General features: G+C 57.7%; 1 protein-coding gene across 1 annotated transcript in view; it reads right to left on the bottom strand.

Annotated features, from left to right (window-relative positions):
• Positions 1-23081, bottom strand: part of Raf (serine/threonine kinase raf oncogene) — a 31724-nt gene that overhangs the window by 3187 nt on the left and 5456 nt on the right. Inside the window, exons 2-13 of the mRNA XM_037235125.1 lie at positions 10137-10238; positions 9053-9157; positions 8255-8267; positions 7965-8206; positions 7126-7230; positions 5593-5756; positions 4392-4591; positions 3064-3448; positions 2545-2712; positions 1680-1828; positions 916-1064; positions 30-164 (exon numbers count right to left, since the gene is read on the bottom strand). Coding sequence (XP_037091020.1) covers positions 30-164; positions 916-1064; positions 1680-1828; positions 2545-2712; positions 3064-3448; positions 4392-4591; positions 5593-5756; positions 7126-7230; positions 7965-8206; positions 8255-8267; positions 9053-9157; positions 10137-10238 — 1917 coding nt within the window. The remainder of the gene's footprint in view (positions 1-29; positions 165-915; positions 1065-1679; positions 1829-2544; positions 2713-3063; positions 3449-4391; positions 4592-5592; positions 5757-7125; positions 7231-7964; positions 8207-8254; positions 8268-9052; positions 9158-10136; positions 10239-23081) is intronic.

Below are 23081 nucleotides of genomic sequence, written 5' to 3'. Positions count from 1 at the left end.
CAACACAACACTTATTCCAATGAGCCCACCTGTCTGAAGAGAGGCCGTACGGTGGCCTTGAAGCTGATGCATTCTGTGATGAGTTTCTTCATCAGCTTTGGGCAGTCCGAATTCAGGTGACTCAGGTCCAGCTTCAGAAAACCCATGCCGACCATGAACAGAATCTGAAATGAGATTTCCAACACTGGATTTGCGACACGAGCCAGCTTCATGGTGCCCTGAATGCACCCTCATTCTGGACAATTGAAAACCTCACTTAAAACATTCAAATTGGGTGCCACACGACCAGGCGACCAGGCGCGTCCTAAGGCCTAAATCACAATCAGCAAGACATTCGAAGAAAGACTATGCGAAGTTCCTTCCTTTACAGCGCCCCATGACTTTACGCCAATCAACACGAAGCACACTAAAACTCTCTCTCTCTCTCTCTCTCTCTCTCTCTCTCTCTCTCTCTCTCTCTCTCTCTCTCTCTCTCTCTCTCTCTCTCCTCTCTCTCTCTCTCTCTCTCTCTCTCTCTCTCTCTCTCTCTCTCTCTCTCTCTCTCTCTCTCTCTCTCTCTCTCTCTCTCTCTCTCTCTCTCTCTCTCTCTCTCTCTCTCTCTCTCTCTCTCTCTCTCTCTCTCTCTCTCTCTCTCTCTCTCTCTCTCTCTCTCTCTCTCTCTCTCTCTCTCCTCTCTCTCTCTCTCTCTCTCTCTCTCTCTCTCTCTCTCTCTCTCTCTCTCTCTCTCTCTCTCTCTCTCTCTCTCTCTCTTCTCTCTCTCTCTCTCTCTCTCTCTCTCTCTCTCTCTCTCTCTCTCTCTCTCTCTCTCTCTCTCTCTCTCTCTCTCTCTCTCTCTCTCTCTCTCTCTCTCTCTCTCTCTCTCTCTCCTCCCTCCCTCTGCGAACACTGCCCGCTCGACAGTCTGCCCAGCCGCACCTGGTCCTTGTTGTTGATGTGCGTGTACGGTAGTTCACACGCGAACAGTTCGTACAACACAATGCCGAAGGCATAGACATCACTCTGGAACGAGTACGGGTTTTCCTCCTTCATACGGATGATCTCCGGCGCCATCCACAGGATGCTCCCTGGAGACCGGCAACAGTCAGAAGGCAGCCGATGGTGCCTGGGCAGGGGGGCGGGGAGGGGGGGGGGGGCTACGGGGCTGCGCTCGAGCCGCAGGCTCGGCATCGACCGCAGCAGCATCCCAATGCGTGGCCTAGGGCGCGCCCCGACAGTAACGCGATCTGGTCCGCAGTTAACAGGCATGAACGGCGCGAGGTCGCCGAGCCAAGTCCATCAACACTTCTCCCACCCCGCAAAGCGTGTGGAGGGCCACCACATCGGTTCAGGTACGAAGAACACATCAAGATAATTCGGAGTTATCAGATTTCAGAATGGCGGCTGGGCGAATACGTGCATCCCTTTTGCATGCAATGCATTTGCAAAAGCATCCCATCGTTGTGCCAGAACATTCAGCACACTTCAAGAATGTTCAATACAGCACGCACAATCAGTGGCCCCTTGCACGGTTTCCTGCCGGCCCGTTGCCAGTGTCTGTTTCAGCCAGGCTGAGCGCCACCAGCCGCACGTAAGCGTGCCGCGCGGCCGACGGCGTCCCCGGCTCGGCTCGGCTCGGCCCGGCCCGGCCCGGCCCGGCCCGGCCCGGCCCGGCCCGGCCCGGCCGGCTCGGCCCGGCTCACCTGTCGGCTGCTGCGCCTGCTGGTTCCCCGACCATCGGGTCTTGACCGTCGCCAGGCCGAAGTCACCGATCTTCACCGTGCTGTCGTAATGCAGGAAGATGTTGTTGGACTTGAGATCTCGGTGGATGATGTCGCGGGAATGGAGGTACCTGCGCGGCGAGGCCCGGCACGTCACGCCACGCCACCAACCCACCAGCGAGGCGACCTGACCCGCGACACCCGCACATACCCACACCCACACGCACGCACGCACGCGCGCGCACGCACGCACGCACGCACGCACGCACGCACGCACGCACGCACGCACGCACGCACGCACGCACACACACACACACACACACACACACACACACACACACACACACACACACACACACACACACACACATCCACCCAGGTCTCACACACAACACCTACGCTCGCTCGAGTCATTCACCATACTTTTTCAAAAAATAATCCCCTGCCGACACGTGACGTGTCGTGAACAGTACCCTCACCACATCATGAAGGCCACGTACGAATCCAGCAGTCAGCACACAGTAGGACCACGGTGGGGCCTCACAAGGCCCGCCAGACCCGAGCGGTAGGGTCATACAAGGCCCGCCAGACCATAGCGTTACGGTCACACAAGGCCCGCTCACCGGATCGGTAGGGCCGCACCAGGTCGCCGAAGGGGATCGGTAGGACCACACAAGGCCGCCAGCCGGGAGCGACGGGAGAGCCAGGGCCACAGGGGCGGCAGGACCACACAAGGCCCGCCAGACCCGAGCGGCAGGGCCACACAAGGCCGCCGGACGGGAGCGGCAGGGCCACACAAGGCCGCCAGCCGGGAGCGCCGGCAGTCCCGCCGCCCGGCCACACTCACTCGATGCCGCAGGCCGTCTGGCGGGCGATGTCCAGCTTGGCACCCAGCTCCCAGTTGGTTTCGTTGACGTGGATGTGCTTGTAGAGACTGGAACCCTCGCACCACTGCGTCACAATGGCCAGGTTGGGCCGGCGCGCGCAGCCCATGAACAGTAGGATGTTGACGTGCCTGCGGGCAGCGGCAGCGGACGCGTCACCGGCCGCTCTCCACGTCTGTCGCCCGGCCCGGCTCGGCCGTCGCACAGAGGGCGACCAAACGCTGACAGGCCACACACGAGAAACGCGCTCGTCGCCTGAACTGAAGCTGAGCACCGTAGGCCATTCGGATGAAGCCGATCTGCACGAGGCTGCAGGCGATTCCGGACAAGCAATTACCCACGATCGCTTTTGCGTCCATCCAAACACCCACGCCCTTCGCACATAGAGTTTCCATCCCTATCACACCACCCCGCAGGGTCACCACGGGATTTCCGCCTCAGCCCGACCGTGCCCGGCTGTGCACCCGCAACGCGCCACCCACCTGGTCTTCCGGAGCGCGGCCACCTCGTTATTGAAGGCGGCCAGCTGCGCCGGACTCGGGTCGTTGACATTGAGGATCTTCACGGCCACCGGTCCGTGCCAGTGCGCCTTGTACACCGTTCCGAACGAGCCAGAACCGATCTTGCTGCCCATGAGGATCTCCTCCCAGGAGATCTCCCAATCGTCGAATGACTCGCGCACGCGGCTCTTGTCGAGCTTCTTGTTGCTCGACTCGTCGGCGGAGCGGGCGCGCGGCCGCGTGCCGCGGTGGATCGACGTCGGCGAGCCGTGCGCCGAGTGCGAGTGCGAGTGCGAGAGCTTGGTCGGCGACGAGGAGGGCGACGAGTGCGCCTGCGAGGCGGGAGGCACCAGCGCCGCGCCCGGACCTGTAGCACCGCCAGACGGGACGCGTCAGCTGCCGGCACGCCTCCCCGCGCCGGCCGCCCGGACTAGCCGGCACGCGTCAGTCGCTGCGATAGTCCCCCCCCCCCGGCCATCCCCCCCCCGCCTTAACCACAGCAGGCACGCGCATGCACCGACACCGAGCATGCGACAGCTAAGGGTGCCGCAACGAAGGCGACACGTGCGCCGCGCCGTCGCCGGCCTCTGCTCTCCGGACCGCGGACGGTGCACACCCACCATTGACGGCGAACAGCGGCCACTTGGCCGCGCGCCGCGTCGGCCGGTCCAGCGTGGCGTACTTGCGGCGGCGGCCGGGCCCGGTCGGCGCCGGAGCGGGCACGGCGGCGCGGACGCGGCGAGCCTGGCGCGGCGTGGTGAGCAGGCCGGCCAGCAGCGAGCGGCCGCCGCGCTCTGCCGACTCGGCGACCACACCTGACCGGCGCTGGGTTAGCGCCGGCGGCCGACCGGCGCCTCCACCAGCCATGCTCCCGACACCGACTACACGAACGATGCGTGCGGATGTGCGAACGCACGACCATGCGTTGGCGTGTGAGGGCGTATGTGCATGTGTGTTAGCATGATTTGTTAATCTGCAGGATCGAGAGTTGGTCACGCAGCAGTTTTCCATCACCCACGCCACATGCAAGAGATAGTACCACACCACAACAGGCCTAGCGCGGCTGCCTAGGTCACACGGCGGCAGGCAAAACACGATCGCTCGCGTGCCGCCCCACTGCCACGCTCAAAACACGCCCATCGACCGGCGGCGTGACGCAAGCGATCGAGTGGCTCGCGCCGCTCGTCAACAAGCCACCCGTTCCGATGGGCGGGTGGCGGGCGGCGCCGGGGCGAACCGATACACCACTCAGCCAACTACCACTGACGTAGGGGCGTGCATGACCGCGCGCGGGTCGGACGTCCACTGACCGGGGTAGGCGCGACGCAGCTGCTCCACGCTGATAGCCGTCGGGTCCACGTGGTTGCTGACGTTGGGCGCCGAGGTGCTGCGTTCGCGAGCTGCCAGCGGCGCGGCGCCAGGCAGACGGGGGTCACCGCGCCGGCCGGGCACGCACCGCGCCCCGTACGGCGGCGCGTACAGGATGCCGGCGGAGTTGTTGGCCAGCAGGCTGGAACGGACCCGGTGACGTCAGGCGCGGCGGACAGGCGCGCGATTAATTTGGGCGAGCACCGCCGGCGAAAGCGACGCGGTCTGGCCGGCCGGGCGGCGACGCCATTGAAGTGACGCGGCGGCCGCGACAATAGCGCCGGCCGGCCAGGCATTCCCAATAGCATCATGCGCGGCTGGATGTGTCAGACTTGAGTGGCAGGCCATTGCGACGGCGATCGGCCCCATGACGTCACACGCTGCGATGTGCACCGAAACTGGGCACGGCGTCCAGCTCCCTGGCTTGGACGTCGGCCAACACGCTTGCATGTTGCATCGAGGCCAGTTCAAGCTCAGGGACCCAGCGGCGATCTACGACACAGGTAATCCCACCGAGCAACAGGTGGTTTCCTTTGCACCAGGCCACGTCGCCGGCTCAACGGCCCGTCGCCCTTTTACCCCGCAACACTCGCGCACTTATCTGCGATGCTGCAGTGCCCTATCGACCTAAGCTTACACCATCCGCCGTCTCAGTCCTGTCCGCAGCTTATAAGCCCCTCGGCAAAAACCGACAGTGGAGCAGAGCACTCCAGCTTCCTTCGCTGGATCTTGACAACAGTGTGGAGAGCGCCATTCGGGCCCGATCATTGATTGTAGCTATCCAGGTAGTTACGCCACAGCCAAGACACACGTGACAGCCGAATAGCGCCATACCAGCGATCACCGCCGTCTTTGTTGCGGAGCGGGCCGGGGAGATGCCATCATGTAACGACATAACGGACGATTGGCTGATTGCACGTACCAAGCCTTTCGGTCGAGCCCGCCCCGGCAGACAATCGTGCCGACGATGCCAGCGATTGCGAGGTCAGAGTGCACGACAGATCAAAAACTCAGCACCGCTGGCCGAGAGGCGCTGACCCGATCGGTGACAGGTGCCAGATGTACCGGCTTTTGAACTGGGCTCTGCAGCGAGGCGACGGGCAGCCCGTCGCCGTGCACCCGCCGCAGACGGCGGCCACTCACTGCTGGTAGACGTTGTTGGCGTTGGCACCGGACTGGCAGAGCGGCGGCAGCTTGGCCGAGCAATTGGAGTGGAACTTGTAGTCGCACGAGCGACACACGAAGCCGGTGAACAGCATTCGTCGACAGCTGCTGCAGAACACCATCGGGAAGAACGTCTTGCGCACCTGACAGAGGACGGGCGAGTTTAAGGCTGGCGGTGCGGTGCCGGTGACGGCGCGTCACGCCGGACACTGGCGCACAGCGGGTCACACCGGACACTGGCGCACATCGCGTCACACCGGACACTGACGCCCAGCAGATCACACCGGACACTGACGCCCAGCAGGTCACACCGGACACTGGCGCTCAGCGGATCACACCGGACACTGGCGCCCAGCGGGTCACACTGGACACTGGCGCTCAGCGGGTCACACCGGACACTGACGCCCAGCGGGTCACACCGGGCATTGGCGCCCAGCGCGTCGCACCGAACACCAGCGCACAACGCGTCACACCGGACACTGGCGCCCAGCGTGTCACACCGGACACCGGCGCTCAGCGGGTCACACCGGACACTGGCGCCCAGCGGGTCGCACCGGACACTGGCGCACATCGCGTCACACCGGACACTGACGCCCAGCAGGTCACACCGGACACTGACGCCCAGCAGGTCACACCGGACACTGGCGCTCAGCGGATCACACCGGACACTGGCGCCCAGCGGGTCACACTGGACACTGGCGCTCAGCGGGTCACACTGGACACCGACGCCCAGCGGGTCACACCGGGCATTGGCGCCCAGCGCGTCACACCGAACACCAGCGCACAACGCGTCACACCGGACACTGGCGCCCAGCGTGTCACACCGGACACCGGCGCTCAGCGGGTCACACCGGACACTGGCGCCCAGCGGGTCGCACCGGACACTGGCGCACATCGCGTCACACCGGACACTACGCCCAGCGGGTTACGCCGGACACTGGCACACATCGCGTCACACCGGACACTGACGCCCAGCCGGGTACACACCGGACACTGACGCCCAGCGGGTCACAACGGACACTGACGCCCAGCGGCTCACACCGGACACTGGCGCCCAGCGGGTCACACCGGGCACTGGCGCACATCGCGTCACACCGGACACTGACGCCCAGCAGGTCACACCGGACACTAGTGCACATCGCGTCACACCGGACACTGGCGCCCAGCGGGTCACACCGGACACTGACGCCCAGCGGAGAGGTACAGGACACTTGCGTAACGCTGCCGAGTGGCAGACGACTCGTCCCAACCGGACTGGAGACGGCACTCTTGGACGGGATGCGTCCCGCCCTGAGAACGGGCTGTGCTTTGGGATCAGTCACCCACCAGCGGCCGTCCTCCGGGTCACCTGCGCGTCTCCAGGGGCAGACGTCAGCTGGATGGTTGCAATGGCACGACTGACGTCGTCACAAAGAGAAGACCGTGATCAGGTCTGCCCGGTCGGACTGCGGGCGGGTCCAAGGCACTGGGGCCAGACAGCAGACACCACCCCACCCCGCCCCGGCCACTAACGAAGTTGTGCGAGATGCTGGTGGTGACGGGGATCTTGTGGTTGACCTCCACCCGGATCTCGTCGCCGTCCAGAGAGGTGATGTCGGCATCCCATGCGATCTGGGTCTGCGAGCGGCGGAGGCCCCGCATCAGTGTCGGTGTAATCCTAGAGGTCAGCGTAAGCAGTTCGGTCGCGCCGGGCCGCGGGCGACAGACACGACAACAAACACGCTTCAAGAACGCCATTGCATCGTGTGAGGTTGGCTTTGGGCACACAAGGTACGACCAGAACAAATTTAACCTTTTGCATCAAATAACTTTGGACTCGGCCGCACGCTAGATGGTCAGGCGTTGAGGTTTTTGTCCTAACAGCGTTCAACTGTTAACGATAATAATGATAATAACCGTGCCAGACATACCGAGAAGGCACCGACCGCTGGCCGACACCTGCGAGCGGTGTAAGACCACTGACAAACAGGCACAGATGTCCCCTAACGCGCGGCACCAGAGCCCGACGAAAGCGATTCGCTAGAAATCGAACGCCCATGTGTCCCCGCACGTTGTCGGAGAAAAAGCGAACTTATCGCGTCACCAATAGCTTTAACAGTGAGGCCCGGGCATGGCGTTCGCGAAGCACACAGGCAACTTACAGCGGAGCATTAGTTAACACCCTTGACTGAGTGCTGTTGCATGGAGATTAGCCACTGCCCTTCGGATTCGCTCCAGTGAAGTGGAGCAAGCGACACGCTGCGGTGCTGTCTGGTGACGCCAGCTCTGCTCTCGACCGGCCCGCCCAGGTCGGCTGCGGCCTGGGCGGGCGTGGCCCGAGCGCCGGCGCCGCGCCGAGCCGAGCCGCTCACCTGCGGATTGGAGCACTGGTACACGACGCACGTCTCCGGCGTCAGCTTGCGCAGACTCATGGCCTTGGAGAGCGCCTCACGCACGGTGACGCCGTAGCGCACGGTGACGCTGGTGCGCTGCTGGTTGGGCAGATGCGCCCGGATGAAGGCCTTCATGGGCGACGGCGGCACCGGCGCCGGCGAGACGCAGCTGGCGCCGCCGCCTGCGGAACCGGGCGAGGCGGTCATCCTCTCCGCCACCACTACCGCCATTCAGCGCACTCAGTCATCACCCATGACCCAGGCCATACCTGGCCATGTCGCCTGGGGGACTCGGCGGCGGGGTTTCACCACCACACCGATGCTTTGAAAATTTCGACTACTTTTGTTTTTGACGAAGTTGTGTGAACGAATAGATGTTTGATAGTGGGTGCGTCAGCGGGCTGTTGCGTTGTGCTGGCTCGTACCTCTTCATCCTAAGCAATCCTCCCGTGGCATGGCCGCGTGCGGCTGTGCGAAGCGTGTCCATGTGCTATCTCCGGGTGGTGAGAGGCGAACGCCGGTGTACAAACATCGCTAATGCGGCGTGACAACAAACAAAAACATTCGCCACATGCGGCTTTGGCATCACATTACAAAGAACTTTACAATTATCAGAACTCGCTGTTAAAATTATCTCCTGCATCTCAACCAGGTTGGCGGGGTTGGAGTCCAACCGAAAATGCGCATCTGAAGACGACTGAACAGAACTCGTTGGTCGACCTTGCAGTGACAGAGCCACGCGCCGTGATGTTGGTGTACGATGCGCCCCTACTTAATGACACGGCAGGATTATGAAATAACGGTGCACCGCGCCGACTTCAACGCCGCCGTCAGCTCCAGCCCCATAGTAGCGACCAGGCTGGCTTATGCCGGTTCGCACCGATACACCGCAGCCACGCTCACCAGTATATCTGTGGCGTGCGTGTGCTGCGCTGCATGCTCCCCCCCCCCCCCCTCCCTCCACCTACGTAGTGGTGGGCCAGCCGGACACCAGCAGGCCGCCAGAGCCGGCCAGCGGGCTGCTGGTACCAGCAGCGCCACTCACCGGCGCCGCCGCGCTCCACCGGCTCGCCGCCGCCGTTGGTGGTAGCGCCGCCCCGCGCGATCGCCTCCTGCAGCTCCTGTCGGCGCGCCTCGAATTCGTGCAGCTTGTGCGTCAGCTCGTTGTACTCCTGCGGCGCAATGAACGTCACGGTCACGGACACGGTCACGGTCACGGTCACGGACACGGTCACAGGGGCACGGGTGTGGGTGCGGGTGCGGGTGCGGGTGCGGGTGCGGGTATGGGTACAAGTGTGGGTACAGATACAGGTACGGGCATGGGCACGGGCACGGGCACAGGCACGGGTGCGGGTATGGGTACGGGTACGGGTACGTGTACGGGTACGGGTACGGGTATGGGTACGGGTACGGGTACGGGTACGGGTACGGGTACGGGTACGGGTACAGGTACAGGTACAAGCACGGGTACGGGTACGGGTACGGGTACGGGTATGGGTACGGGTACGAGCATGAGTGCCGGTGCGGATACGGACACGGGCGCGACAGGGTCAGAGGGGCACAACATCACGGGCCCCGAACAGCGGGGCAAGGTCACGGCGTAGACAGCAGACCTGCCTACACAGGCACTGTCAGCACACCGTATTGTCTGTTACGTTTCAACGCTGGAAATGAGCATGGTAGGGCCAATAATAGCCTGTTCAATAGCCCGTCGGGGCTCGCTGAGCAAACCGTTTTCCAGCTGCTTTGAGTGTGGTTGGAATTAAAGCTCGCGCGGACCGTAAAATTATTTGCGGCCGATACAGCAGATTCAGCTGTTTCAAGATAAACATGTCGCAGGATATTGAGCTTACGACGCTGGTTACACAGTGATCATAACCTGAATAGGCACTCAACCGCACATTGAAAAATATGACCTTATAGTGCTCATACGGGTGTTTATGTTGCGGAAACATGGGGAGCAGCGGGAGAGGAAGATATGTGAGAGAATAAACAGGTCAAAAGATGAACAGCGAGGCAGGGGGGGGGGGGGGGGGTGTAGGGAGAGATAAAGGGAAGAAGATAGACGCAGTGGAATACGGAAAGGTCATGACGAGGGCAGAGGGGAGAGGGCGGGACGCGGAGCCGGTGCCGGCGCCGGTGCACGCTCACCTGCAGGTACATGGTAGGCGGGTGCTGGAACCCGGCAAACTTGGCGTTCAGGGCGTCCACATTCTCTTTTTTCAGTCGGATCACGTTCTGAATGTTCTGCAACTGAAACCAGGGACACAGCGTAAAAAGCCTAGCCCAAGCCAGACTGTGCTGCCATACCATAAATATACCGAATCTTCGCGCCGTGCCCTTCTTCGTGTGCTGCTCAACAGGTAGCACGCGTAACTATAACAGTTCACAGGAAGCTATCCCATTCGCTGAACAGCATATTGTTCAAGTCAGAATGAACGAAAAATACAAACGGGCTTTCAAAATATTTTAATATGTATTCGCATGTCAGTGTTTTATCAAGCACAACATCCACTGCCCCAACAAGTGATCTCTCGACGAAATTGCCCGCTGGTAGGTAGAAGTAGAAGTTTTAACTTTGCTCCAGTGATTCGTGTCCAGCTCGTCCACCGATACACCGTCCCTGCAATAGACCCAGCTTCACGGCAAGTCCCCCGGGCTTGTGAGAGCCAAGACACCACAGAGATGAAACAAAAGTCTCCGCATTGGCTCGATTTCAGTACCTCGAATGGATAACACCGACAATCCCCAAGGGTGTGGACGCCGTATCGATTTGTGTTGTTGGACGAGAATTCGCGGACGTTGAAAAATATAAACAAACTCCTCATGTTCGTTAAAAAGAAATACACACAGCAAAACCTCACGTTTATCAAAAACACGTCCGACCATATATCCCTTTGTTAGCAGGGTTCGGCTGGAGCCCGAACACCGCTCCGATGCAAAAATGTACCGCGGGAAAGACAAAACCATATCACCCTTCTGTTCCCCACCAACACCACTCTCTTCACAGATAAGACACTTCTAGCAGACGGGTTCCGTTAAGCTCTTCGCCCTGTAGTAAACCTCGAAAGTTCTCGATAAAAAATGACGCCGCATCCCCACGCCAGCACCAAATGATTGCTACACATTGAGGAGCATATCAGGGCATAATGCAATGGTGTAAAAGTCGAGAATAAAAACAGTATAATAAAAGACGACAAGTAGCAATCCCGGCCGCACTGTGATGACAATAATATGGTCTGATTCGGCCAACCGGCCCTGCGCCAGTCCCCTCAGCCAAAAGGGCTTGAGATAAGTAAAAAAGTACGGGTTACCCTGATGTAATCATCGCAATAACCCCAAGGTATCTTTGCCTCGATGACGCTCTGGGTTAGTGAAGAATGGTCAAGCAGTCACGTCACGCGCAATACGCGTACCAATGTGCAACAAGTTCAAAGATGCATGTTCAGGACTGTGCCAACCGACATCAGTTACACGCCAGCGATCTTACTTCCGTCGTTCTAACCAAGCCTAATGATTTGCCGACACTGCCAGCGGCAGCCGCATCGCCACGAGGGGAGCCCGGCCGCCCTACCTGCAGCAGCGCCTCCTGTACGTCCATGGCGGCCGGCCAGGCGAACGGCGACGGCACGTCACGTATCTGCATGGTCGTGCCGGCGCGCCACACGCCGCCGCAGAGTCGGCGCGCGCGCCAGCTGGGCCAGCCCGTCGGCGACTGGCGGCACGCGCCGCGCCGCGCCGCGCCGGCCAGGCGCGCAGGTGCGCGCCGCGCCACCGCTCGCCCAGCTGCCGGCCACAGGTGCGCGGCCCGTCCGGCCGGGCCGGCGCGCGCCCGGCCCCCCGCCCCCCCCCCCCCCCCCGCCGGGGAACAGCTGGCAGGCCGGACCAGTCGTTCGAGGCGGGCCGGCAGCAGCCACCGCCTTCGCCGCGGCGCGCCGACGCGTCACCGTGTGCGGCGGTACCTGGGCCTGGGTCTATCGCGTCCTCGATTGGGTCGAACCCAATGGCCGTGACGTGCACATAACTCAGTACCGCACTCGACCGGCCGATGCGGGTGACGCGTGTATCCCCGCCGCTGCACGCGGTACACAGCGCCGGTCCACAGACGTGAGTGTGCAGTGGGAGAGCGCAACGGCCAGCGGCTGAAGAAACGGACCAGGAAAACACCGCTCAACGGACGGACAAGAAAACAATTGCTCAGCGATCTTGAAAAGTGGGAGAGACAATGGATTCTCACGAAACAATGACCAAGGGTGAATTTTCTTTACTTAACCCGTTCCCAGCCTGATTAACCTGATTTAACTCATTTCGCGGCGCGCGGAGTCCCGAAAGCACGCTGGCAAAAACGCTGAAGAGAATGCAGCGTTTTGATATTTTGGAGACAGAACATGATTAGCATTCATATGACAAACACAACTGAGTCGTGCGAGCATCGTCATTGTTTTAACTCAGCTTGCGCTCATCACAAGCAAGCAAAGCTAAACATTAAGCAAGCGACACCGTCGAGCGGACCATCTGTGAGGTCGCGTAAAATGGTCCTCCGTTGTGCTCAAAGATGTGGACACCTCATACGCCATCATTTCACGGGATAGTGTCAGCTACAGCAAGCCTGCGTAAATCACATACCTAACGAGCACTATGCAGTAATTTGCATTGTACAATAACGGAGGCACGACATACGACCGAGCTGCGATACTGCACAGCGCGTGAATATAGCGACGCCGATGACAGCGCACCGCGTGCTTCGGGGTAAGCCGGACCTGTGTCAAGCACCGCGACAAATGTCACCGGTCGAATGTCCCCGGAACCGCATGAGCAACGCCCACGGGCAGCTCTAAGGCCAACTGACCACGGGCAGCTCGACGGCCCACTGATCACGGGCAGCTCGACGGCCAACTGACCACGGGCAGCCCGAGGACTAACGTCCTACGGGTAGCTCGAGAACCAACGCCCATGGGCAGCCCGAGGGTCAACTGACCACGGGCAGCTCGACGGCCCACTGATCACGGGCAGCTCGAGGGCTAACTGACCGCGGGCAGCTCGACGGCCAAATGATCACGGGCAGCTCGAGGGCCAACTAACCACGGGCAGCTCGAGGACCAACGCCCACGGGCAGCTCGGGGGCCAACTGACCACGGGCAGCTCGAGGGCCAACTGACCACGGACAATTCGAAGGCCAACTGACGGCCTCGCCACCTCCTGCCGTGACCGCTGCCCATGCTGCTGCTCCAGGTGAGCGGCCGCCCTGCGACGGCGGCTCTCGTGGCCGGAGGACACCGGGCCAGCGCCCCGTCCCGTGATCGGGCCGGCGCGGGCCGACCGGCCGCAGCTGGGACGGCGCGAGGCCCGAGCGGCGGCGCCGGCGCGGCCCGCCGCCAGACCGGTTGCGGCCGCTGCCGGCCAGGCACGGACCGGGAGGGGAAAGGGAGGGGGGGGGGGGGGGGGGGGCGGGAGGCGCTGGGGCGACGGCCGCACCCCGGCTCCGATAGTCGGTGCTGCCCCACACCAGACTGTCGAACGCAGATCCGCGCCGATCCTCACCTCTGGAAGTGGCTGCCTGCGCACAGTGCAATGGCCGCCACTGCCACCGAGTGTGCACGCGGGAGATCAAACTGTGCCTCGATCTGAACACTTGGTATGAAGGTAACGCATTATCAGGCATCCCGCGGGACTTAAGTGATTCTATAACATTCACCGACGTTAAAACACAAATAGCCACAGGTTTCTAGTCGATGTCGTTCGCCAAGTATGGAGACAAAGCCAGTCTACTGGTTCCGAATCCGAATCCGAAGCCAAGACAATGACACGGAACCGAAGTCGGAGTCAAAGCATGTGCTTTCGAAGCCTGAAACTGCAAAGCCGAGAACAAAACCAGAGGTTTCGTGTTTTCGGCACGAAACCGAATCCGCAGCTAATGGTTCTAAACTTCGTAAACGCGAGGCCGAAGCGGAAGCAAGCACCCTTAAAAGTAGGGAACGCGAAGCCAAAGCCAACCAAATCAGTCTAAAATCCCGACGCCGAAGCCGAAGCCTCTGCACGTTATTGTGCAAAACCAAAGCCATTTTTGCGCCTGCTACAATGGCATGAAATCAAGAAAATATCGTAATGGTTTACAGGATTAATCTAGGAAAAGTAATGGATACATTACGGGTGGGGAATTTATTTCGGATCCTCGTCTTGTGTTCAACATATACACAATGCTTCGAATAGTTATTTCTCCGGTTCTTGTCAAGTGTTAAATGACCCTGAGAATAACCGCCTGGTTTTGGCTTTCAGGTGTTTCGGTACCAAGAAGAAACAAATCTGGGGCCCTTGCACCTTCAAATGGCACGTTATGAATTGCAAACACGGCTTACCAGAACCATACAAATGTATCAGGCGAGCAATTCTCATCGCATGCACTAGGTTCCATGTCTACTTGGAAGACATCCGTTTAACATATCCTGTGCGTACAATGGTATGCTATACGCTGCATCCTGTGCGCAACATTGGGTTATTGTGCGATTCATGGGTTAAATTGGAAAATAATCAGGTCCGAACCAACTAAACATCGATATAATAATACACTATGATTAACTATATACGATCTCCCTCATCATGCATACGCAAAGAAGACTAAGGGTTAAATGCCGGGCCCATCCCTTCACAGGGGCGGACAGCAATCCATACGCAGGCGCGACCCATCTCTTTCCGTGGGCTGGGTGGACGCAGGAGGGAGACCCAAATAATTAGATACCGTGGGCCAATTCCACCCACCATCACTCTATCCCCGGATCCGTCAGCCAACGTTCGCTTACGTATTCGCCCGTTTCGCTATCCCAGCCCCAATCCAGCCGTGTTTTGCAACCGACATCCTGGACCGACTATCGCAAGGCAAACCGGCCACAGAGGTCCTGCACATTGCACGAGCCGGTCCTCGACCTCCACGCCCGGCGATCCGGGGGGGGGGGGGGGGGGGCTGTGCACACGTGACCCCGCTTTGGCTGCCCTTCTCCTTTGTGGCTAGCGCTCACCCGCGGCGTTAGGGACTAGACACGAACAATGGACACCGACACAGCCTAGCCCCACCCACAGGGAGCCCGCAGCCAGCGCCCTACACATGTCACCCCTCACCTACGTCACCTGCACATGCCGTCACCGCTCAGCTACGTCACCTAGGTCGGGGCGCCAGGGAAACACCACATACTCGGCCCGAGACGCTGTCGACGCCGCCCGGGCGCTCACCAACACGGCGGGATGTGTCAAACAGGCATGCATGCCGCCTGCATGAGTCAAGTCAGACCATGACGAGGGTGGTGCACAAGCAGACACGAAGACGCCTTAAACACTGCATGGCATGAGACCAACGGATGTGGGCAACCTTTATGCATCGACAGACACATAAACGTTGTGAAAAGGGGAAACACGCAGACCATCTCGCCGCCGTTTGCTGAGACTTATCTAAATGCCGAGGGATCAAAGCTTCGAGCACGAGTGGCCTACCGCAGCAAAGCTCAATACATTGCACAACACGTGGGCGGCATGCCTTTTAATACGTGTATTATGTGTATTATGTATATGTATAAACGATTCATATCAATCACGTATATTTGATAAAGGTCAATTTTGATCACCGAGATCATTTGTCGCTTTCTTCGAACGAGATGTGTCTTCCGAACCAGCTGTTTTTGACTAACACGCCCAAGAAATTCAGCAGTAGAGAGGATGTCACCAGGAACCAGAGCTTCATATCGTGTTGGGAAACTTGATCTGAATGATCCAGTGGCCAAATGGAACACCAGGACGCCATTGGAGCCGCACGCACCGCATGATGACCGCATGTCACTGGGACTTTGTCACTGGAGGGCAAGGAATGAATCATTGGGGGAACAAACTGCGACGATCATAAGATGACCACGTTGCCACGCATTGCCGACATACCTCAAGCCCATCCACGTTTTGGTCCGTCGTGCTCAGACTAAAACTGCCCGATCTGGTTTGACATAACCTGCACAATGTCCGTGATCACCCGAAATCGATGTCAGAGAAGACACTGAAAATTTCATGAGGCTGTCGGACGCCGTCCACCAGCTATTCCCGAAAAGGTCATGGTCGGTCGATGTTTCCCCTCCCCACCCATCAGTGGAAGGTTAATTACACAGAAACGCCACTGCGCTGGTTGGTTCAGCTGCGCGTAGAGAGCAAATGTTAACGTACCTGTTGTTTTACAAACGGGCAACTGGCCCTAACTGTTTCCCGTTCACCAACATCATCAGACTTCAAAGTCGCTTGACGCCACGTAAACAAGCCGCTTCAGATGCTTGGCTGCCAGTAGCCGTTGCTCGGCTGAGCCAGACCGCTCAACAGCAGCTGCAAAAACAGGCTGGCGGGGCCGAACAACAGCCAACTCGGCACGTCCCACCGTATAGAGCGGCCGCAAAAGAACGAGCCCGCCAGCCTCCCATCCCGCCTCAGGTCCGCTCGCCTCCCGTCCCACCTCAAGTCCGCTCGCCTTCCGTCCCATCCCGGATCCGCTCGCCTCCCGTCCCACTTCAGGTCCGCTGCCCCCCGTCCCACCTCAAGTCCGCTCGCCTTCCGTCCCATCCCGGATCCGCTCGCCTCCCGTCCCACCTCAGGTCCGCTCGCCTCCTGTCCCACCCCGGGTCCGCTCGCCTTCCGTCCCACCTCAAGTCCGCTCGCCTTCCGTCCCATCCCGGATCCGCTCGCCTCCCGTCCCAACCCGGGTCCGCTCGCCTTCCATCCCGCCCCGGGTCCGCTCGCCTTCCGTCCCACCTCAAGTCCGCTCGCCTTCCGTCCCATCTCGGATCCGCTCGCCTCCCGTCCCACCTCAGGTCCGCTCGCCTTCCGTCCCGCCCCGGGTCCGCTCGCCTTCCGCCCCGCCTTGGGCGCACTGGTCAGACCACCTTCACAGTCTATGGTTGGGTGTCGTGCTAGTGGTTCGAATATGCTTTCAACTGTCGTATACAGCAACATGGTATACAGCTCTGTTTTGAGCAAAAATTCAGCAAAAAAGGAGATTTTTGCAGCGCTGCGCTTGTACGTTTTGCAGCGCTGCCCTTGTACGTTTAACCGTTTAAGACTACTCAGCATACCCCGCAACTGAAACTATGCCGTTTTAGCGCGCACAGGCACGTACGCCTTGTTGGACACAACCTTTAACCCCATACCATTGGTTGTCGGAGTACCGAGAGTGTAGTGGTTAAACTGCGTTTCTGCGGAACCAGATGTATGGGGTTTGATTCCACGCGGTGCCCGCTCTTCCTAACAAGATGAGAAGCAGGCGACGCCCAACAGTCTCAGCAGCTGAGTGCGTCGTAAAAGCCCAATGACACGTAACGCAGTAAGTACGACAAGTGCAAGTCTATGTGGCTTACATCCCGGCAAAAACAGGATGACAGACAACTCTCGGAGCCGCATTTATGAGGATTTTCTACAAAACCTGCCGGCGGAATTAGCCAACTCGCGCATTACACATGGCGACTGTTGATCTAGATCTGACACACCCAGTTTCACATTATCCATTAGAGAAGCAGCCTTCGGGAATCTACGCGAAAAGAGCAGAAATCAAAAATAGATTGAAGCGCGAAGATAGATTAACCATACCAAAATGGTTGGGCATCGTCATTATAATTGTAAGACAACTTTGGATTTAACGTCTGCTCTAAACATGCTGATATGACACGATTGCGAACGGTACTGAAAAATCATAACCCAAAAATTGTCCTGCACGAGACCAGCTTTCGCACTTGCAGGATATCTCACAAGTCTGAAATATATATGTATCATTTTCACAATAATATATCATATCTCACGAATACGATTTTGTATTGCCATCAAACAAAGCAGGTTCAAGGTAAAAAGAAACAATCTTAATGACCAGACCATTCCATCGACACCTCACGCTGTACGGCTGCAAGCTCCCATTGCGCCTCCTGCGCTACAACGCTAAGGTCTTGGACCAGCCTTGATGCCTCGCTGGGTGTAAATAATTCGTGAGCACACGCATCCCCACGGGGTGAAGGACAGCGAGGCAACCTGTCCCCAACCTCTGAACTGGTGTCCCTGGGCGGGCGTAAAGCAGGGGATTTTTGGGGGGGCAAGGCATGTCCATTTTAGCGTGAAAAACGGTGTACTGACACGAATGGAGAGGAAAAAGACCACTTACTATGCTGGTTAACCAGTAACTGACAGTGCTGGCCGCCAGCCAATGTTGGCAACAGCCCACCAGCACGGTATTCATCATACTTCAACGCCCCAACTGATAGATCCGATTTCTCTAGAGCGCAACAGCCACGTTCTCAGGCGCAGGGACATAGGCACATGCACACAATGATCATTTTAAGTACAGACTGTGGTAACTGGGACTGAAGTCAGGACTTCGCCCACCCCAGGGATGGTTACGCTCATGTTTAAGCCGTAATTGGAACCCGCTGCAATGCCGCATCTGCTTAAGAAAGCCAAGCAAGACAAGGGTACAGCTATGGAGACCAGGGGAAGGGGGCTACAGCGCCATGGCCCATCACAAGGCGAATGCAAACACCAAAAATTGTAGTGCTTTGCTGAATGCTAGCGTAACTGGCAGCATCTTTGGAATGCTGCCTGCAAGCTGATTTCAACCACATACAAGATCCAATCCTGGATCCGCCTAGATGATCCCAACCTAACATTCCACCACCCGACCTTTTGAAAAGGGGATGCATATGAAGACAAGGCAGAAAACCGCCTACAGCATTCCTTTCAATGTGATGATCACTGACGTTTCCAGCAGCAAGACAGTTGTCACTGGCGATGTAAACGGTTGTTACCCACAAACAAACCATGGCCGACAAATAATTGCCCCGAACGAGCCTTTATAGCTTCCCAAGTATTGCCAGCGGAGACACTGGCCGGAAAGAGATAGTACCGGCTGAAGCAGCTATCTCGCTGCCCTTCAGCACACAAGCACCAGGTTGTGCGGTGGTCGGAAAAATCGGAACTTTGTATACGCTCATATTCGGATATATTGGATATATTTACTGATTGGAGCATCTGAGGTCTCTGGAACCGGAATCCATCCTTGAAAGGGGTGCACGGGACACAGGAATCCTCAAAAAGTCCTTAAGGAATCAATTGCGAAATTGGGTATACAGGATACAAGCCGTCCAACAATTATTCAGTGTGATTTCAGAACGCCTCCCCAGCTATCAATAGCAATCAACCATCAAGAACAGAAAATAAACAATACCTCGCGGCGTCAGAGCTGTTGTCAGAGCACAGCGTTGACACGCGCCGCATGCTTGGACAGGGCAAAGCCAGTCACCCGCTCAGCGGTCGTGGGCTCGTGGGCGCGGGCTGAGTATCTGCATAAGCTTATTTGGGGGTAAAACGTGTCCGAAGAGTTGAAGGCAAGAACCGAACGGTCGGCGAAAGCGACATTTGGACCCAACGATTGCATACATTCCTGGGTTCTGGAGACGGAACAGGCAGCAACACTGCGGAGAGGCAGATCATGGTCGTTTCGTATATCCTTGAAGTTGACTTAACGTGTCACGCGAACACGACACACTGACACTTTTTTACGGTCGGTTGGAGAACTGTATCTGGTTCTGCACTTGCGGGATCTAATTAACATTCTGTTTGCCACTAAAAAATGACACTGCTGCAGCACAACACGCTTCCGAAGTACCACGCCTATAAGCGCTGGATCGCAGAACAATGGTCGTCTCTGTAGAGAATGTCCTTCGCGTAGCACCCACTACAAGATGGCCAACGACCGGGGTCGTGGGAAGGCCGAGGCTGGGCAGATTTCCGCTTTGAAGGGAGCATGTCAATTTATTGTACTTTTCATTTATTGTGCGCTCAGACGCGTACGATTTGATCAGCGCCACCAGGTTTTTCGAAGCCCCGAACGGCTCCGAATTGCGATGTAGTCGCAGTAGCCGGTGGTAGCGGCTCCTGCGGGATAAATCTCACTGGCCTCTCTGCTCACCACTACATAAAGTATTACGTTTCATTTGCCTTCCTTTTTCCAACGTGCGTGGCCTGCAATGTTTAAAACACAGTAACGCACTGGTTCAAACATCAACTAATGTGATTCTCGGTAACCGGCCCTCGCCGCCTGCTGTGCCAGTCACAAACATTCATTTGTACCGACAGCATTCAGCAACAGCTGACAAAGGCCCTCAGCAGATTCTGTCGTAGTCATGACGACGGCGGTTGTCATGACGGCGGTAACGACGACTGCGGGGAAGAAGGGTAGAGCTGTTACGTAGCGTTGGCAGGGACTCGAAAATAACAAAGTGATATCCTTGTCATGCCTTCATGGCGCTATAGTGGCACTAACCAGTACTATCATTAGTCGTAAATGGTCCTGGGGTTTCACTAGAGCATGTTTCTGAAATATGCGCCATCGGTGGGACGCTTCCTTTAAACAAAACCAGTGCATCTCAAAAAGTCCAATCAATTCAACCGGCGGCGGTCTTATGACAGAGCAGCACTTCATGCATGGGTGGTGCTGATGGTCATATTTGGAAGGTGTTCCGAGAATGGATGGTCTGAGCAGCGCCGGAGCCTCTCTCGGGCCCTAACACCGACACGCTAACCACATGAGCATCTTCTACACAAGCGGACCGCGGACGACGGCAACACATGCAAAACCCGTCAGCTCCATACAGCAATACAACTACCAAATCTCTGGGATCACTTTCACGTTCAACACGCAATACAGTGACACATTTGTCATAAATGTTACGAACGCGTCTAGTGTGTCCCACATGTCACGGGGCGACCAAATCACTCACAATGGTCCCGGGCCCTAAAGCGAAAACACTGCACGGGTGCTGTAGCTGCCTACATTGCTAAGCGTGGGTTGGCAACATCACTGAAGCGCCATTTTCAAGGAGTTGTTCTGTTTTGTTTCAGATTGCGTAGAAACCACGTATTTAACGAATATAGCCCACATCTAGGAGTGGCGCCACCAGGGGTGGAGGGCAAGAGGGCACCCGCCCTTTCTGCTTTTTGCCAAGGGGAGAGGGAAACGTATCTTTCACTTCTCCTGGAATCTCAGGAAGCCCCATGAAGCCGCCAGGAGGCCCCAGATGACCGAGACAGACTAATCCATCCAATCATAAGCAGGCCTTTTAAGCACGCGACAGACGGTATGCATACGATATGCACGCATGTATGTCCCGTAATCTGGGGGCCAAAAGTGGCAAACGTAGTCCTCTTGGTCGGCAGGCCGCTCAAGGTTCCTCGAAAGGGGCCCTATCAGAAGCATGGGGGGGGGGGGGGCATGGAAAGGCTCCGGTACAACTGGGGCCCCAGCCAGATGAGCACGTTATTCAATCACATACACATATAAACAAGCTCACAGCAACACGTTATCTGAAAAGAAGCGTGGGAACTCAGAGGAACATGGGGGATGGGATCGGATTACCCTAGATCTGCTAAGGAGGCCCCTGAACCTGCCTGCCCGCTTAAGAAGTCGTTGTGACCGCTTCTGCTGATACCAGGGGTCGTCCATCACAAGGCGTTATAAGAAAGGCACAGGCCAGAATTTTTCGTCCATTTTCTATCTCTACATTTGTGTAATGGCCGCTCGACTTAAGCAGATCAGACATTTATAAAGCCAGACGGTTTATCTGCCAACAACAACAATTACAGCAAGTTGTAGGCCGTTGCAACTCGCTTGTAAAACGGCCCGCAACCCGAGCTCCAGCCTACTCCACGGCTGGGGCTGTTCAGGCCTTTGTCGGGCCGGACCGCCTACCCCGCCGAGTGCCGCCGGCGCCACATGATCCCAAGCTCGGCAGCCCGCGAAGAGCGAAAGCAGGGCCATACCACCGCCCATCTCCAGCCACCAGCGCCATCTATCGCGCTCAGGCGGAACCAGCGACGACGACCGGCGGTGTCGGCAAGGCTGCGAGATGCTAGCCGACCTGAACCGCTTCCACTGCTTGCACTAGCGCGACTAGCCAGTGAACCGACACGGGACAGCCCAACATCACTTACAACAGTGTATAGATGAGGCCAATAGCTAATTAAAGGGTGCCACGGCACATCCCAGTGTGTGTACTCACGTGCGGACCTCGTTCCATGTTTTTTTTCCGCACCGTTAAAGTTACAACTGGGATATTGTGCATGGAGATGTAGACTTGCGCCAGCGTCGCACCAATCATGCTAATTTTGCCACTCCATTCACTTTGGAGGTTGTTTGTTGTTCGTGTGCCTGGGCTTCACAGCTTATAGGCCGCGATTGCAAAGCCCAGCTTCAACTGTCCTCTTTATCTGAGGCTGTAACGGTTACAGCCCGATGGCGCCCAGATTTTGCAGTGACTGGCATTCGTACCTCACTTGCCAGTGGCAAGATATCAAAGGGATTATGCCTACCTCGCCCACAACAAATTGGGACCACCAAAAATTACATAATCCAAATAGCGGCTATTCAGTGCATATCTATAGTATAACTGGAACATTGCCACTCATGCGCCACATATTTGGCCTAACGCGATGTGCCGAAAAACAAGAGAATCACGCATGTCTGTTTCTAATTTGCACAGTTCGTTTCAGCAAGCGTATTCCTGGCGTATCAGTCACCCATCCCCTTCTGGAGAACGTGAGCCGTCCAACATGCGGCTCTCATGTCTAACACAGCGTCCAGACGGCCTAGACATGGGTCCCACATTTACGCACGCAATAGGGCAGAGCCGCGGGAGTCAATCATCAGCGCAAACCGACAGTTCAACGTGACATGAAGGCATTACGAGAGAGCGATTTCACAACGACGCAGTGTCGTCAGCTCAGCGTGCGTCGGTCACTCCGCGCTGACCGAAGTAGGCTATCTGAAGGATAATTCACCTCTCGTGAATACCGAGTTCAACAGAATTCGGCTCCTCGTCTACAGCCCGCGTCGCAAGGGCCCGACGAGAGTACAACAGCAGTACGCCTAAAGCGTTGCGATTGTTGACACTGCGATCGTGCGTGTTTCAGTGCGCTCACGCGCAACACAGTACCGCACTTGTTGGCCCTAGTGGACCGCAGGCATTTCCAGAATCCGCGCCTGGCAATATTCCCAAAAGTTGGTGAGAAGTCGTCTGATGCAAACGAAGGCAATATTGG

Source organism: Pollicipes pollicipes, unplaced genomic scaffold (genome assembly GCF_011947565.3).
Source record: "Pollicipes pollicipes isolate AB1234 unplaced genomic scaffold, Ppol_2.1 Scaffold_7261;HRSCAF=8764_pilon_pilon_pilon, whole genome shotgun sequence".
Lineage (NCBI taxonomy): Eukaryota > Metazoa > Arthropoda > Thecostraca > Pollicipedomorpha > Pollicipedidae > Pollicipes > Pollicipes pollicipes.
Note: the sequence above shows the minus strand (reverse complement) of the source record. Positions and strands in the feature narration are given on the sequence as shown.